Raw genomic sequence first — 18560 nt, 5'->3', positions numbered from 1 at the left:
CTTTTGTTTTTGCTAGTTCAAATTCTAAACGCTCTTTCTCGGTTAAACAGTTTTCATTTTATGTCCATTCCAACAAAATGCTAAATGCTGCAGTGGAATAAGGTTAGTTAAATGAATTATTTTAAAATAAGGAGGAGATGAAAGCCTGATTCTTCAGCTAATGTTATCAAATCAAGTTTTAGGTTAAAAAAATCATACGTATACAAATTCATGCAAAACAATAAAAAAAAAATTACCTGGTAAACTTCATCCTCTTTCAAAAAAAAAAAAAAAAAAAGCTTCGAACAAGCGAGCATATTCGTTGTTACTTTCACGCCAATGCGAAGTTTATTAATCCATAGTTTTCTTCTGTTTACACTTTCACTATTTATGATAATCAACTCACTTTTTCGAGGGAAATAATGAAAACTAACATATTTTGAGAAGCTCGAGAATACCACTTAGAGACAAAACAATTTATGTTCATGAAATCAATCTAAGACACATTGAATGCGAGAATGCGTTAATCAATACCCATAGCAAACTGCCTATATTTACCTCAACAGACACACGTGGAACGCAATATTTTACTTTTTTCTTTAGTTTTGTAAATCACCGTGATGTAGCGTATTCGAGCGCTGGAGCTGCGAATAAAGCTCCGATGAAAGTAAGATTAAGCGATTCCATTTGTTAAAAAAACTGTGGGGAAAGCCGATTTGCTTTTCGAACAACGGTTGTTGGCAATTCGCAACTTCAATAAACTATAGGGGCGCTGCAGCCACTGTCTAATGGTGGATGAAAAAGGTAAAACAAACGCATGCCGTAACTTATGACTTGCTTTGACGCTTAGTGAATGACAGTAATTTTTCATCGTGTTAGTGGGAAGCTTGCTGCATTGCTCGGTTTTTGCACGGTCTATCTCGAAAATAAAAGTTATGTCAGGTGACGCATGTTCAACAATCAAGCTTCAATTAGAGGAAAAAAAATACTGTAGAAATTCCCGTCAAAATAATCATTCTTACAAAAAAAAAAAAAAAAAAAAAAAAAAAAAAACGGGAAATCGAAAATTCCCGAATAAATTAAATGCAACACCTAAAATCCAAAAGAAAAAGAAAGTAAATAAATCGCCAAATAATAATCAAAAGGGGAAATTTTTACCTCTACCAAAAACCAAATTTTATTTAGTCACAGTCGAGAAGAAAGAAAGTGGCGACCTTCTGAACACTTATTTAAAATGAGATCGCGCAAACGATAGTTTTCCGATGTGAAAATAGAGTTCCATTAGGCTTAAAAATGGCTTTTAAATTTTTCCCCAGTGATTTTACAGCCTTTTTTTTTTTTTGGAGTTTCGAAGAAATAAAATCAATTTTAGGGGGTATTGTAACGGGCTTTCGAATGAGGCTAAATTTGAACTGATCGTATAATTATGTATTTTGGGTAGAAAGAGCCATTTAATGCCATTTTCGGGCTCTAAAATTAAAATTCGAACGGTTCGGTACTTTTGTGGCGTTCGAACACCCCCTCCCCCCCCTCCCTACGTTCCTTCCTGGGTGCCCAAGTACCTCCCTGCCAAATTTGGCCGAGATTCGACGCAAACTGCGGATTTGCATACGGAACATACATACACACACGCATATAAATATACATACACACATATTCTCTGTTCTATTTATATACACTGGTATGCAAAAATTAAGGACGAGACGGTTTTTTCAATATAACTTTGTACAAAAGCTTTTCAAATCAACGCATTTAATACCGTAAGATCCCCAATACGTAAGGACATGTGTAATGTAAGCAACACTTACTAAAAGAGAAATCAGAGGGATAAAAAGAATCTTTATTGAAAAAGTTGAAAAAGTAGCATGGAGCGCAATGCGACTGAAGGCCAAAACATCCCTGTGAGGGGTGTCCAGCAAGAAACATCCGGTCTTTAGTAGGGGATATGATCTCCCCCGACTGCTAGGCAGGTTTCACAGCGTCTGCCCATGCTGAGAATGAGGGTGTCAATGAGTTGTTGAGGCAATGCTGCCCATTCGTCTTGCAGCGCCAATCGAAGCTCCCGAATCGTTACTGGTGGTAAGGTACGAGCTGCCAAGCGTCTGCCTAGAAAATCCCATACATGCTCGATGGGATTGAGATCCGGAGATCGTGCCGGACAATCCATACGTTCAATATCCCCACTCTCTAAGAGCTGTTCGGCAGCTACTGTGCGATGACATGGTGCATTGTCGTCCATGAAAAGGAACTGCGGACCCATAGCGCCTCTAAAATGACGCGCATATGGAAGAAGAATTTCGTTACAATAACGAGTCCCGTTAACTGAACCTGCGTCGAAGATGTAAAGGTGTGTACGACTACCAAGCATGATGCCTCCCCAAACGAGAACACCGCGACCTCCATACTTGTCCCTTTCAATGATGTTCGAGGGATGATTGCGGCTTCCCCGCTCTCTCCAGATGAGTATGCGATGAGAATCGCTACTCAGACTGAATCTGCTCTCATCTGTAAAGAGTACTCGTCCCCATTCATTGTCTCTCCAATTCCGGTGTTCCCGGCACCACAGAGAACGCCTTCTCCGATGGGCAGGCGTTAGAGGTACCCACCGTATAGGGTACCACCGTCGTGCGAACAGACCACCACCGTGCAATCTTCTGACCACGGTAAAACGCGATATCGGTCGTCCAGTCGCCTGTGTCGTGTGTCTAGCGATTTTTCCCGCTGTCTGCCGCCTGTTTCTTCTGGCCTGTAAGACAATATACCGGTCATCTGCGGGTGTGGTTCCTCGTGGAAGACCACTACTGAACCCCCGGATAGCTGTTCCTGTAGTTTGAAATTGTCTCCAAAGTCGTGAAACGACGCTGTGAGCAATTCCGAACTCTGCAGCCACACTTGTCACACGGCGACCTTCCTCCAACTTCCCAATGATTCGACGTCGGGTAAAAGCATCCAGATGTCGTCTAACAGATAAATTATTCGCCATTTCTCGCTGAGGCAGCAACTCGGTGTGATTTTAACTGCTATACGGCGTGCAATCTCTTTGCCAGAAATACTGATCTTACACCGACAACATGCTTTATACTACTCAGACACTCCCCCATTACGTCTGCCTGCATATCTGCTCATGTGCTACCGTACATCAATTTACTTAATCTCCTGATTGGTCTTTCTGTCCGCTCTGCCTCTTCGTTCAGCTGATATGCTAATTTTTCGACTTCGTCCTTAATTTTTGCACACCAATGTATATTTTCGTTTGAATTGAATGCCACCTTCTATGTTGGTCGCTTATCCCTCGAAATTGTACACCTTCTTCAGTTTCTCTGGTACTTGTCCGCTTGAATGCAATACCTTTTCACAGCCGCAGTTAGAATTTTCTCCTCTAGGTGTGGGGGGGGAGGGGTTACGTAAAATTATTTATAAGTGTATGTACTAACATACTTTGATATACTATATAATATAGCTTGAAACCAAATTTTCTGGAAAAGGGGTTTTCTCTATTTTCTATTCCAGGAACACTTATCAGCTTGAATTAAATTCCTTAATCTGTTTGAATTGAGTACTTTCTTCTATTTGTAGATAGTTTATCCGTTTAAATTTAGTACTTTCTTCTACTTGTAGATGGCTTATCCGTTTGAATAGGGTACTTTCTTCAATTTGCAGATAGCTTATCCGGTTTGAATTAAGTACTTTCTTCCATTTGTAGATAGCTTATCGGTTTGAACTGAGTATTTACTTCTATTTGTACATAACTTAGCCATTTGAATTGAGTACTTCTTTCGATTTTAAGATAGCTTACCCGTTTTAATTGAGCGCTTTCTGTTTGTAGGTGGCTTGTTCGAACTGTTCCCATGAGTCCACAAGAGAGTCCAAAGGAAGGTTGGGTGCCGGCCTGCTACCTGGAGAAATCAACAGCTCCTGATACGTTAAGCAGGGGAGCCACTCCCATTATCACAGAGGCAGGTTTTGACACTCAGCAATTAGAAGCGATGCAGAAAAGAGAGTGAGTATTGAAAAAAAATACCGCATTAAATTTCCTTCTGACCAACTAAAACTTGCAATGCGAGACTGTTATGAATGTGAAACCAGCAGCATGAGCAAGAAATCTGCAGCAAAGTGTCTGTTGTTGATGCAGTTGCAGTCAATGTCAAATCAGCATTATAAACAAACAAGAATAAGGTGGGAAGCGCTAAATAAGGCCATGTTGAACAATAAGGCCCTCTCCCTATGTTTGATGTAGTATAACAATCCCTTCCTCAATTAAACCCCAGCATTTTCTTCTGTCGTCAGATCAGAACTTCCTGGAGGTCACGCAAAGCGAGCTGGGGAAGATCCTTCCAGACGAACTGCAAGAACGTGATTCAGAATTTAGCTGTGTAACCACATGGATGGTGTCCATAGCGATAACTTTGACTCTGATGATTTCAAGGTAGCAGCGTATATCAAACATTCAACCATAACTAACATCCCAAGTAGCACATGTAAAGTTTGAACGTTTCACAAACGTTTTAAAATTACTGACATAACGTTTACAACCATTTTAAAACGTTTACGAAACGAAGTGTGTTGTGTCTTATAGTGCGGAAAGAAGGAATGGAAATACACTAAACCCTGAAAAGTTGACCACCTGTTTAACTGTTTTTTTTTTTTTTTAATTTTTGCGCTAAGTTTGGTGAGCTGTCGCCAGGTTATCACCAAATGATCGCTAATTTATGACGTCACATCACATTCTTTATCCCTATTCCATGTTGAAATTATACTCCCCTCGTTTTTGAAGTAATATAACTTTCAAAATGTTTAGAGAAGTTACCGCGTATCTTAATTTTTGACCGAAAATAATTTTATTGTTACTTTTTTAATGGTAACAAACTTATTCCTCCATCCAGGGATATCGTCCACGAGCTGGTAGAAACGGAGGAAGATTTTGCAAAAGATCTGCAGTTCGTGGTAGATCACTATTACAAACAGATGGATAATCCGAAGATGCCCAAAGAACTTCGAGATCGCAAGGGATCTATTTTTGGGAACTTCGCTGACATCGCTGATTTCCATAACAAGTAAGTATCCGGCGTTTTGTTTCAATATTCGAGACCACTTAACATTCGGGTGTAATTGAATTTTGTAGATTGTTTTATATCGAGAATGATGCAAATAGCAGTGTTTTCGAAATATCTGTCACACAAAAAAGTTAAAAACAAACTGTTTCCAGAAATCTAATACCATCGTGCTTATCCAAACACTTCGCTAGGACTTTCTTTATGCAGATAATATAATTTCTTTTACAATAGAGCTGCATGTAATATTCAGCCTGATACTACTTATACAAGTGTAGTGCATTAGCATACAGAAAATGTTTTGGAAAAAGTCATAGGAAAAGCAAAGATATCACATATTTTCTGAAAATATAGTTATATGTATACAGGTGTTTCTGAACCCTTGGGCAAAACTTCAAGGGGGATTAGTGCATGTCTGGACGAACAATATGATGGCAAAAATAAGGGTCCACACGTCTTCTGAAGGAGATAGGCACCATTAAATTTTAGGGTTCAAAATTTCAAATGACCATAAAAAACGGAAAAACTCGTCGATTCGTTTGCAGTTTTCTCTAAAATTATTCTTTTTATCAGTATTTTCTTAAAGATAAATGTTGAAGATAATAGTTTAAAAATGCCGATAGAGGCTGCTTTAGACTTTGGAGTAACGAACATCTATTTTTTACCAATATTTTTGAATCTCATTAAAAGTTTTTTAAAACTTGCAGTTAAACTTAAAATTTGAGCTCAAAATCTGAATTGTTAGGAGTGATTAAGTAGCAAAAACTGACTGGCTTTAAAGGTTGAAATACACTTTGTCATTAAAAAATGTATACATCAAGAATAAATTGAGCTGCAACCAACAAACTCGACAAGAATGTAGTTTGTAAGAGATGATTTAAATTTCGTCGCCAGTGACGAAATGGTGAGCGCGTTATGCATAGGGGAAACCCGGGCAACGTGAACACCTTAAGCTTTTCTTGATTATTGTCGTTTAGTTATAACTTTAGAAATTGAAACAAATGTTTATAATCATTCTTCATTTAATGAATTTGCGTAATGCAATAACAGTTGTCCTTAATATTAATTACACTGTTAGATATAAGGCCAGTTTTCAACAATGGCAAAAATATCCACTTTGGCCAACACCCCGGGTAAAGTGGATTCGTTACTAGGGCAAAGCGAACAGCAACATTATTTTTCATGAAACTAAACATTAAAAATAAAATAACCATCGAAAGTTAAAGGAACATATCCAAAAAACATTTTTTGCCACAATGCTAATTATTGTAGTTATTGCAAATAAAGAAATTAAACTTTAAATAAAATAAACATCTAAAATAAAAGGAACATATTTAAAGACATTTTTTTCATGCAGTGCTAATTATTGTCGTTATTGCTAACAAAGAAACTGAATTTAAGAATAAAAAAAGCATTGAAAATTAAAAGCTCATATTAAGAAGCATTTTTCGACAATACTAATTATTGTAGTAATTATTGTAATAAGCAAAGAAATTCAAAAAAAAAAAAAAATCATTATCCAAAATTTAGGAGCATATTCAAAAAAAAAAAAAACATTTTTCTGCTACAATACTAATTTCAGTTATCACAAACAAAATCATTATCATTTTCGAATGCTGACACTCTTTATGACACCACTGAGTACAAATACGACAAAGTATCCTGTTTTCCATTGGCTGATCATCTTCTTCAATGAACATTTCATCACAGAAAATTCACCTTACATCATCAAATTTCTTTACTTCCTTCTTCTTATCATTCTCTTATGCAGTCCTATGTTTTGTAGCAGGGATTTTTGATTAGTCTTTTTGGTACTTGATTTTTTTAATAGTCTTCTGAGAAGCTTTTGTCGAAACATCATCTAGTGACTTCATGACAGTTTTATTCGATTTTTCAAATTTTTGTCTCTGATTGTTCTTTACTGGAGTACTTGTCTGGAGTGTAGATCTCTGTAGTTTTTAATTACGTGTTGTTATTGGTTTAACCGGCTGAGGAATAAATAGTAAAACTGAAGAACTGTAGTAGTTCTCAGAACATCCAGGTTTGGATGAAACGGCAGGAACATCATTGCCTAGGACTTATTCTGTTGTTTCAGATCCCATTGGCGTATAAGGACGGTCTTCAATGGTAATATTGTCTTGAGATATTAATATTGAAGGACTTCCAGGCTCGGATGAAGTGACTTGTCATGACCGGGCAAAGTGAATGTGGTATTCACTTTGCCCAATCCGCTTTGCCCTCCAGGTACATTTTTGAGGTTACTAAAAATTACTAAAAAGCCAGAGCATCTAAACTCGTCGTCTACGGATAGTTGAAAGCTGCATAATAGTACATCAAATCCTACTCATAACAAAGAACATGTCACAAATAGTATTAAAGTTACTAGATGCGTGCTCGGCGTTGCACGGGCTACTTAAAAAATGAAAGAGATGTCCAATTGATGTTTTTGTATTACTCTGACATCAGTTTCTAAAGCGCTAAGGAGTAAATAAATACGCGTAATGCAAGGTTTGCAAAACACCAGTAGAGCATATTTTTGTCAAAAATCTCTTTAACGTTAATCATAGTTATCAATGATACAAGTTATGAGTATTTTCAATTAGCACAAAAGATGAAAATATATGCATTACCAACTATAATCTGTGCTCACGTTAAAATGAATTACATCTGATAGACTATATCTGAAATATTTATGTACAATTACAATCAGCTTTTTACATAAAATGACACACACTTTTTGGTTGATTACATGAAACTAAAGCACCAAGACTAAATAACTACCAATAAGCATTAATTTAATACCAAGTCATCAGATTCCAATTTAGCTTTAGTTAAAATCCTTAAAAACAATCTTTTTTGTTCAACTCTGTTTCACAAAGAAATCCAAACAATCTTAATTTAACATGTTCTTTTAACGATATAAACTGTATTTTAAAAATAGAAACAGGGAGGAAAAAGAGAGTTATTACAATTCGAAAACTCACTCATGTGACGGGAAAAAGTCCAACAAAATAAACATAATTAGTCGCACATCCTAAGCGTGCCAAAATATGAGGCCAGTGAATGATAAACTTACACTACAATCAATAAACATAGCTAAAGAAACAACTTTCATATGCTGAAAAGAGTTAAGAACGTTGAATGTAAAAAATAAAAAAAGGACAGACGATAAAATAAAGGCTATGTCCGAATAGGGCAACCAATCTTAAACTAATTTAAAATGAAATTCTAGATGGAAACGTTGTTTTAAGATTTGGACAGCAGCAAAAAAAAATCTCTTTTAAAACAATTATTAGAATTTTATTTGCTCACGCATATGTAAAATGGCAACAGGAAAGAAATAAAAATTCCTGAATAACGTTATGTTAATTAACGTTTTAATTAATGTCTCCGCTAATTAAAGTCACACAATTACGAGATTTGTCCTATTGTTTTCTTTGGAAAATTTCGAATTGATCGATATCTCGTTTGACTCTCGATTCGCAGCGGTTCTCGAGAAGGTCGATCTTCAGACAGACAGACAGACAGACAGACGGACGCGAACAGATTTTAATATTATAGTGGATAAATGAAACACTAACCTCTGTAAACTAATATTGTTTTCTCCAAAACATACTTTGTTCGCTCACTGGCGTCGCGTGAGGCGAACTCATCCCGACGTGTTTGCCGCACACGGAGCGACAACAGGAGACTGTTGCTATGACAACGCGGCTGCCGGTCAACTAATTATTTGGGAGTTATAGGCAAAATTCGCTTTGCAGGGGTATCCACTTTAGCCGGGTTTCCCCTATACAAGATGCGCGGATAGGTACGATTGAAAGTGTGATAGCATGTGTTAAAGGGCACTTCAAACGTAACTGTCGAGTTCACTCGTGTGACTAGGACGACACTTTAAAGGTAAATGAACAACTGTTGGACTCTGTGGAGGGACGTACAGTAGGTCTGTTGACTGTACTTGCGTCTGCCACGACCTCAGTCGAAGCGGTGTGATACTAGTGTAGGTAAAGTAAATGAATCCCCATTCCAATGCGGTCAGTTAAGGCATTCTGGAAACAAAAATGAGCGCGAAGATTGCACATCATAAGAGCGGCCACTACTGCTAACAATGTCGCTAACATTAGTTCCATGCCGTTTAACACCGACCAAGAAACAGATGGTATCAAGAAAACCAATCCTGAGTAGACTGAAAGACTCTAGTATCTCGAACCGGCGTCCATTGCGATGGATTGGATTTTCGCTGCACTTGATTAGCTGGGTTGTGACAGACAGGAGGCATGTTATCTTCAACGATGAATCCCCATTTAGTTCCAGTGGTCATAGATAACTTATTTCATTCCATACCACGCCATGTTTTGTCTTGTATAGCTGCCAGAGGAGGCTATACAACTTTCGGTTTTGTAACCTTTTTTGTGTTATAAATTGTTAATGAAAAAAAATCTTTTGTTTTTAATTTGTAATCATTTCCTTATCTTGTTATAGGCCATATCCATTTTAAGTTTCGTGTAGATCGCTCGTTTCCTACTAAGTCAATGTTTTTTTTTTTTTTTTTTTTTTTTTTTTTTTTTTTTTTTTTTTTTGACAGAGTGTATTTTAACTTCTGAACACAGTTCAGTTTTCGCTACATTTAATCACGCCCAATGATTTTTATTTTCAGCTGAACATTTAAGTTTTAGTCCAAGCATTAGAAAAAATCTAAGGAGATTCAAAAATAGCGGAAAAAACAGTTGTTCGTTACTCCAAAGTCTAAAAGAAAGTACTGTTAAAAAGAATAATTTTAACGAAATTCGCAAACGAATCGACCAATTTTTCCGTTTTTTATGATCATTTGAAATTTTGGACTCTAAACTTGAACGGCGCCTATCTCTTTCGGGTGACGTTTGGGACCCTTATTTTTGCCATTATGTTTTTTGTCCTGATGTGTACTATCGCCCCTTAAAGATTTGCCCAAGAGTTCAGAAGCACCCTGTATACATAGCCACCACACCATCTGTGATCGTGTTACGCTTTAACGCACTACAATAAAATTATTAGTAAATGAACTGGTTTGTTGGAAAAGCAGGAAAAATACTTTAGTTTTTAGCTGAAACCAGTACGGTAAAACAAGACTCATAAATGTTCTGCATAAAGTCATGAAATTATTATTAATTTATTCCGTAATACAAGCTTACTACCAAGTCAATCAAATTGGAATTCAATACATAAGTGGAGTCTTTATTTGAATGAAGAAGAAATTCGCATCCGTCATGTGGCGCCCACATATGCCACTGTCATGAATTGCTCATTGGACTGGCGATTCTTCTCAGGAACATTTCGTTTATCTGTTTGACGCTGTTTTCGCCATCCCATCGCCAATCAGAAAACGCTATCGCTAAGTGTCACGTTGCTTTGTTTACTTCCACTGTCAGTTCTCGCTGAATTCAGTATAGATTAGGTATTACGAGTCATGTTCGCAAAAAATGTAATTACGATGTCGTAATAAATTTATGGTTATTAGGGCCAACTTAGGCCCGTAGGCAAACTATGTAGCTTACTCGTATATTTAAAGAGTAGTATTTTTATTTGTTATAAATGTCTAATTTCTGAATTTTCAAAAGCTAGCCAAATAAAGAACTATTTTAACAGTGTACACATTCCAAAAAATACATCCTGTAGTAAAACATGGGTTGAATTTAATATTTTTCGATCATGTCTATTTGAACGCGTCAAATTTGACGGAAAATCTCTCTAATAAAGAAGGAAATTGTACCCGTCATACCATGACGAGTAATTGTCTAGTAATAATAATGAAAATCTTGAAATAAAAATGGTTGAAAATTTAACTAACTATAAAGTTCATGGCTTAATCTTTGATTTTTATAATCTTCAACACACTGTTTAAAAGAAGGCCTATGTCGGAGGTTAAGGTAGATTAAATAAAGAAAAGAACAAAACAATTTTTTTAAACTCTGAAACATTCTACCGATGTTAAGGAACAACTAAAAATATTTGTGAATTTGTTCAACAGTCTTTTCATGTTTCTGTCGTCATTTTTTTTTTTTTTTTACGAAATTTGCAATCAGAATTTGGACGGTTATCTCGAGGGTGGCCTGTTTATTTCAATAGAATGATAAAAGGATTTACGTTTTTCTTTTTCGATAGATGTTGATTTAGCGCATGCATGATTAATGTTAAACATTCAGTTTTTGTAAGTAAAAATAGAGTGGTATAAAAGATTACGCTATTTTTTACTAAATATGTTTCGAGTTAGATTATATTTTTTGTTCAAAAATAGAATTAAATTAAGTATATCTATTTTTTAGCTACATATGTATATATGCATGTTTAATTTTAAAGTATATTAATAAAAATAGAGGCACAAAAGAAAAATAGTTTTTTTATATGGATTTGTATGTTTCATATTAAAAAATGCAGCTTTTTGCGTAAAAAAGAAATAAAGGACGTAAATTTTATCTCTATATTTTACGCTGGATATATGTGTGACTAATGTTAAAATATACTTTTTCTTGCAAAAGTATTGTATAAAAGATAGCTCTATGCCTTTGCTAGATAATGAGTATGTTAAATGTTAAAAAGACTTTTATCGTTAAAAAAAGTAATGCTCTACTAAGAGGTGCTCCGACTATGGGGATGTAGCTTTATATCGCAATTTGTTACTGAACATTTTCTGTATTGGAATAAATGAAATATCAAAAGTGTCTTCGAATGAGCAACCTTTATCGCTTGGCATGATCTTATTCTGCTATTGATTTCCTTTGCAGCGTCTTAATGAAAGGAATTCACTACCACGCAAAGGAGCCGACTAAGTTGGGGAAAACATTTCTTCGATTGGTAAGAATGTAACTTGATTCTTTGTTTCAATTATTTCGAGAATTATAATTTAAGTAAGCATAAAAAGTCTATATCTCTGGTAAATCATTTCTGTCTCTACTCTAAACTGGTGGCTCAAAAGTCAGAAAAGGGATTTCAGGTTTGATGTCGAATGCACTTTTATCTTTTACACTTTCTCTTTCTTCTATTTTCTTTTAGTTAAAAATTGTATTATTTTAGAATAGGTAAAGCAAAACAAAAGAGAGAGGGGGGGGGATTTTTTTTCTGCATAATTTAAGCAGTTATTGTTCATCAGCAAGATCTTTCTGGAGTATTTTCCATAACATCCCTCTACATTGATTCGTAATTTTAACTGCCTTATTTATGTTCGATCACAACTTTAATGGATGAACACGCAAGCACGTGAAGTTTGTTGAGACACTTTTTTTTCTTTAAGGTAACCATATGAAGAAATTTTTTTGCTTTAAAATGACCATGACATGCTAGTTGGAACCGATCTGTTGTTCCTTTGCTATGATGATAAAATCTCGTAGTTTGAGTACTTTATGCTAAACTTAAAATATTTGGATTTTCTTTATAAGAATATGGCAAAGAAAAAAAAAAAGGAACAAGTATCTAAACCTTTCATAGTTTTCAAACCACCCTTGGGATTGGAATTCAACTTTCTATTTGATAAATTTGGCTTAAAATCTCATTGATTTGAAGTTTACATAAATAGCTAACAAAATCCTATTTTCAGTTCAAATGCTCGATTATCGTGTAATGATTAGCTAAATTTGCACGTTAGCCAAGATTAGCCTTTTTCCTTATATTATTTTTTTATTTGGTTCTTGAAGATATGTCTTACTAAGTATCATGAAATAATTTTGAAGAGTTCAGGAAACATAAATCGATTGTCTAGAGCAGAGTTTCTCAATGTGTTCCGCGGTGCTGACCTTTTAAAAAGTGCAAAATAAGTAAAATAATTGCAATCAAGTCAATAACGTTCTGCGACTTGGGAAATTAGTGTTTACAAAGAAGAAATTAATTTATGTCATTTTAGATTTCTTGTCTAGTCTGAATTCAGAAATTTAGCTATTAGAGAACTCGAACATCTTGTCTCGTTTTGTACAACTTATTTGTGTGGGAAAACAGTTTCCACACTTTGTAACACACACACACACACACACACAAAAAAACTCAGCTAAGGATAATTAAACCAGCCTTGAGGTTAAAGATTTCAACAGTTGTACCCCAAAAGCTTGGATGTAATCAAATTCAAGGGAAAACATGCATCGCATTGTTTCATCTCTGAAGACAGAAGTTGCGAGTACATCACTGAACAATGGATTTTTGAATGGAGGCCTGCTTAATATTATTCAAAAAATGTTGTGTTCTACTTTTTGTGCAGTGTTTTCCTTTTTGTAATTAAGCTCGTTTGTACAATCCCGATTTGTAATTCAAAATCTAACAACTCATATGCTATCCATGCAGTTATAATGATCTCATTTAGACAAGGCTAACATTGTTTTGTTCACAAACTTCAAAGAGTCTGTTATTACTAGTAAACTTGTAATAGAAATATTTTGATGACATTTATTTCTGGGCATTGATTTTGAATAAATTTTTACTACGCAGCTCAACATAATGTTAAGTTCTGAAAACTAGACAGTAGCTCTAAAAATATATAGAAAAATGATTAAATGTATAGAACGCTATGTAAAAAATAGTTCTTAAATGTATCATATAAAGTTTTTTTTTTTTTCTTTTTGGAGGAAGAGGGGAGGAGACCGCAAAGTTGGTTGTTTTTCACGTGGTTGTCCATGGTGACCTGTACTTTGAGAACCTGTGGTCTAGAGAATACAATTTATTCATTCAGAATATTCCTTCAAAAAAGTTTTAGACACTCCATTTAAAACAAATAAATTGCTTACCATTGTACGATACGTTGCATTGTAAACATAACAGCTTTGAAATTGCACAAATTGAAATTAGGGCTTCAACCACGTGTTTCAGGGTTAAAAGGATTTGCATAGTCTACGAGGATTCGTAACACCGGATTTATTATGAAATTTGAACCATTGTTTCTCAATGCAAAATGAATGAAAAGAGTTTATGGATAAATTCCTTCTAACTTTAAAACACTTTTCTGAAATTTTAATTTTTATTTGTGCAATTTCAAAGTTGTTGTTGCTTGTAACCATTAACTACATTTTCATAAAGATTGTAATTTTCGTAAAGATAAGTTCATTTTATATGATTCTTTATGTAATTTACAAAAACGTTATGTACTTTTCATAAAGATAAGTTCATTTTATATGATTCTTTATATTTACACATTTGGCAAAATTTGCTAAAGTAAGAATGAAGAAATCCACTATTTGAACATTTACATTTTAAGAAGTATTGCTTACAATGCAATGAAAAAATGAGAAACGTTCGTGGGCACGGATGATACAAAAAGTATTCTGTAAACATATTTATTTATATATTTTTTTAATGAACGTACTAAATCCAAAAAGAGTCAGCTTGAAGCGTAGGTAAATATGTATTTTGAAGATGTCTTAGAATATATTTTTCTGTAACCCAAACGCCGTGCTTTCATTTAATTTTAAGCGGAAGCAGTTAAAATATCTGAAAGTTTCAAAATTAAAAATGACATTTGTCCTTTTCGATTTCACAAAGATTTGTTGTGAATCCCAGAATACCATTTTTCTTGTTAAGTCTTCGAACTTCCTGTTCGCAATAAAAGAAATAGAAAACGCATATCAATATATTTGTAGTACTTTTAAACGTTATCTTTTTTGTAACATTGTTTTACTTCGATAATTATATTAGTTACTTTGAATTTAAATTCAATTCATAAATTTTAGAAGAATCAGGTTTCAAATATAAGAAAACGTGATCCTTCGTTCTATGACGGTTTCGTATATCATTTGCAGACATCTTTTTGTATAAGAAAAGTTTACTTACGTGAAAACTAATTGAAATATACTGCAAAAGAACAAAAATAAAAAACATTGTACGATATTGAACGCTTTTGCAATGCATCCAGATTTGTTATAGCTATAAAAGCGTCGTTTTCAAAAAACAAAAACTTTAAATGATGTGCAAAATTTTCTTTTGCTCTCAAAGTTAAATGCGCACTATGTAATTTAAAATCTTAGTCTTCTATTCAAATGTCTAATGATTAAAATTAAATAAAAGTATTTTTATTTGTTTGTAATCGTTAAAAAAGGAAACGAAAAACTTAAGTCATATACTTAGATCAATTTGTGATATTTGTGAATCGCTGTCTGTGTCTATTTTCAATTGTTTTAACTAAAATCCTCGATCATAACTTAAGTATAGCGGCATGATCGCCATCTTGGGGCTAAAGGTTGCTTTCTTCCTATGTCTGCTATGGTGAAGTAACGTGTTTTTCTTCTTAATTGTGGATTAACAGTTATTTAGTACAGTCGAATTTGTATATAACTAGAGCGAGGGGACCGCGATATTTGCTCGTTTTAACCGAGTTCTCGTAAACAACAAGTTTGTGGAAAAAATCACGAAAGTTCATACTTGATTACTATTATTATTATGATTATTATTAATTCTGGTTAATTTACTTTGACTGTCTTAGTGTCTCTTTCTTATGCTAGTTTGTTCGAGAATTTCTCTTTTTCCCTTACCTACATTATCCTGAATTTAAGCTACAATATTCTCGGAAGTATACTTCGAAAGTGATAACAATGGCATTAACAAATGTAGAATTTTCTAATGCGTCTGTTATCCATAAATTGAAAAAAAAAAAAAAACTCTGTCTTTTTCGTGTTTCATCAGAACATTGAAGGAATTTTTCCAAGAAAGATTAAACTGAGCTGGAAGTCAATAGAAGTTTGATGAATCACAAAATATTGCTCGCTTTAAACAGGGTTTGCTCTTTAAAAGCGAGATATGCTCCCATAAATTTTACATTGAACCAACCAAATCTTTCTAACTTCCTCGCTAAATCCAGGTTCTCGTCTCGGCTTGTTATAAGAGAGCTCTTTAGCCCCAAGATGGCGGACGTGTGGCTTCTTCAGCTACTATCGAGGACTTTATTTTTATTCTGATACGAAAGTCAATTTATTAAGCTTATGAATCGCTGACTGGGTTGAATTTATTTTAGTCATACACGTAGTTCAATTTTTGAACTTTCTGAATCTCTGTCCGTTTCTTCTTTCATTTGTTCTAGTCATATGTGTAAATCAATTTTAAATTTATGAATCGGTATCTGCGTTGAGTTTTACTTATTTTAAAAGCGTACACGAAGGTAGGTCAATTTGAAATTTATAGGCACAAAAAGCTTGTAAAATAATGATGCAGTTTGTTAAGTTATCTAACTGATGCGATATGAGAGAATTAATCGTATATAGCTTTTTGGTCAGAATCTTGATGCACTCTCAAAAATTCAGTTATTTTATAAGGCAAATATTACCGTAAATTAAATGTTGACAGTAGAGAGAAATTTGTCCCGTAAAAATAAACGATTACAGAGCCGGTTGTTACGCCAGTAACTTACGGTTCGAAGCAAATAATTCGCCTCTTCTCTCTAGTGCCATTCAGTATAGGGATTATAACGTCGTTCTCCGAATAATGAGAAGGCCAGTTCGAGTTCCACTGTTTGTATTTTGTTCTTCTTAATCAGGGCAACTGTTTTGCGTAAATGTCAGTGTTCTTGTTATTGTTATCTTAAAATTTTACAGTAAAATAGAATTTTTCTGTAAAAAGTACTGGCAATATGAATGACTCAGTACTTTCTACTATAAAATTTCAAGATTTTTTTCAATAGTAGGTATAATTTTGCTTTTTTCTTCAGGAACGGGACTTTGATATGCACGCTAGTTACTGCTGGAATGAGGCAAGAGCACAGCGACTTTTAAAGGAAGGACCCCTCAAGGAATATTTAGAAGTATGTTAATTTACATTTTGTTATTTTCTTTCCATGTTTTTTATTGATTTTGTGTATGTCTGTCCGGGTGGAACCCTTCAACTCAATTTTCTCGCACTTTCTATGATCGGATTCTTTTAAAATTTTGTATACGACCTCAGGCCCGATGACAATCAATATTCTATAATGAAATTAATTGATTAACTATTAATTATTAGTTTATTCCACTGTTGATCAACATTTTTTCAGAACTCCTCTAATATGAGAACGAAAAACTGCTCGCGCAAATTAAAATTAAGTATCCAAAGAAAACTCTGATTTTTCTGTATCAGATAAAAGTAGTTCCAAAGTTCCAAGGTAATTAGAACGAGAATGGGGTTGTTTCCTTCAGTCAAAAGTAGTACTTTTTGTCACTGAAATTGATATAATAAGCAAAAAAAAAAAAAAAATACATTGACTCAGAAAATACTTTCATTTTCCCAACAGTTATTTTTTAATCAAATTTTTAAAATGTCCGGTTCTTCAAACAAGGCGAGGACTTTATGACGTCACAAATGATGCACTTTGCCGCATCTTTCTATCGCGTTTCCACGTTATGATAATCAAGAAGCGAATTACAATTGCGCTCTGCGCTTGCTATCAACCATATCGTTGCCAATACACGTGAGTAAAGATGCGAATTAAATATTTTGGACCATGAAAATGGCAACACTGAATGGCATTTCATCATTTGTGATGTCATCCGCAGAAGCGTTAAACGGTAAAAGAGCACCAATTTAAGTTTTTTTTTTTTTAAATATTAAACTTAAACAAATTATTTAAAAAATGTTTAGATCCTATGTTTTTAAGCATGCTCTTTCAGAAAAAAAAATACTTTTAAAATTTTGGAAACGACTCCATTATGAAATTGGCGAACTTAATCCATTTTGGCACCAATGCCAGGGCGAGAAATATTTTTCTTTTGCATTCTTAAAAAAAGGAGTACAGAAATGTCTATTTGCAAGGAACTGACTACGAATCAAGTCCCTCTTTGAGGTGGGGTTCATTAAATTGTAACCGTTCGTGACAAGGCGGAGGAAATAAACGATAAGAGGAACATGCAATGGGGAGAGTGAGACATCAAGCTTTTTTTTCTTTTTTTTTTATCAGAACGTCTATGAAAAACAGTATGAAACGTGGCAAAGGGAAGAGGGTGTATGGTGAAGTGTGGAACTTTGCGACAAAGGGTAGAGGGGTCAAAAAATTTGAAAAGTGCATTTGTCAGTTTCCCCCTAAACAGTAAACAAATCATAAACACGATTATTTTAAAAATATAACTTTTATTACGACGTCCAGTGTTTCTGAATGGACAATTTTTAATGTAGCAAGTAGGATTCGTCTATTTGACAGTTTGGATCTTAATAATTCTAACGGCAGAGGTCAAGGCAACTTACTCAATAATATTAAACTTATTAAAAGAAGCATTGTTCATGCAGAAGTTTCACGTATAATCTGAGTTTTGCCGGATCATTTCATTCGGAAAGATTTCGATAATTGTTAAATTGGCAGACTCTCTTCATCTATTGGCGTCAAATGTTTGGCACCAATTGCAGCTCGAGAAATGTTTTTACTTTGCATCCGAAAACAAAGGGTAGGGGAATGTATATTTGCATACGGTTGCCACAAAATAGCGGCTGTCTACGAATGAAGTCCCGCTTTAAGGTGGGGTTCACGAAATAGTAACAGTTTGTGACAAGGGAGAGGAAATGATAAGAGGGGTATACAATGGGGAGAATGTGACAACAAGCTTTTTTTTAATAGGAACGTTTATG

At 34.5% G+C, this 18560-nt stretch overlaps 1 protein-coding gene across 4 annotated transcripts in view; it reads left to right on the top strand.

Moving 5' to 3' along the window:
- LOC129221576 (obscurin-like) overlaps nucleotides 1-18560 on the top strand; it is a 294822-nt gene that overhangs the window by 94154 nt on the left and 182108 nt on the right. For all 4 annotated transcript variants that reach the window (XM_054856083.1, XM_054856082.1, XM_054856081.1 and 1 more), the window contains 4 exons: nucleotides 3806-3979; nucleotides 4863-5033; nucleotides 11789-11858; nucleotides 16678-16770. In XM_054856083.1, the coding sequence (XP_054712058.1) occupies nucleotides 3806-3979; nucleotides 4863-5033; nucleotides 11789-11858; nucleotides 16678-16770 (508 nt within the window). The remainder of the gene's footprint in view (nucleotides 1-3805; nucleotides 3980-4862; nucleotides 5034-11788; nucleotides 11859-16677; nucleotides 16771-18560) is intronic.

This window comes from Uloborus diversus, chromosome 4, assembly GCF_026930045.1.
Source record: "Uloborus diversus isolate 005 chromosome 4, Udiv.v.3.1, whole genome shotgun sequence".
NCBI classification, from domain to species: domain Eukaryota; kingdom Metazoa; phylum Arthropoda; class Arachnida; order Araneae; family Uloboridae; genus Uloborus; species Uloborus diversus.
The sequence above is the reverse complement of the archived record's forward strand: the minus strand, read 5'-3'. Positions and strand labels throughout refer to the sequence as shown.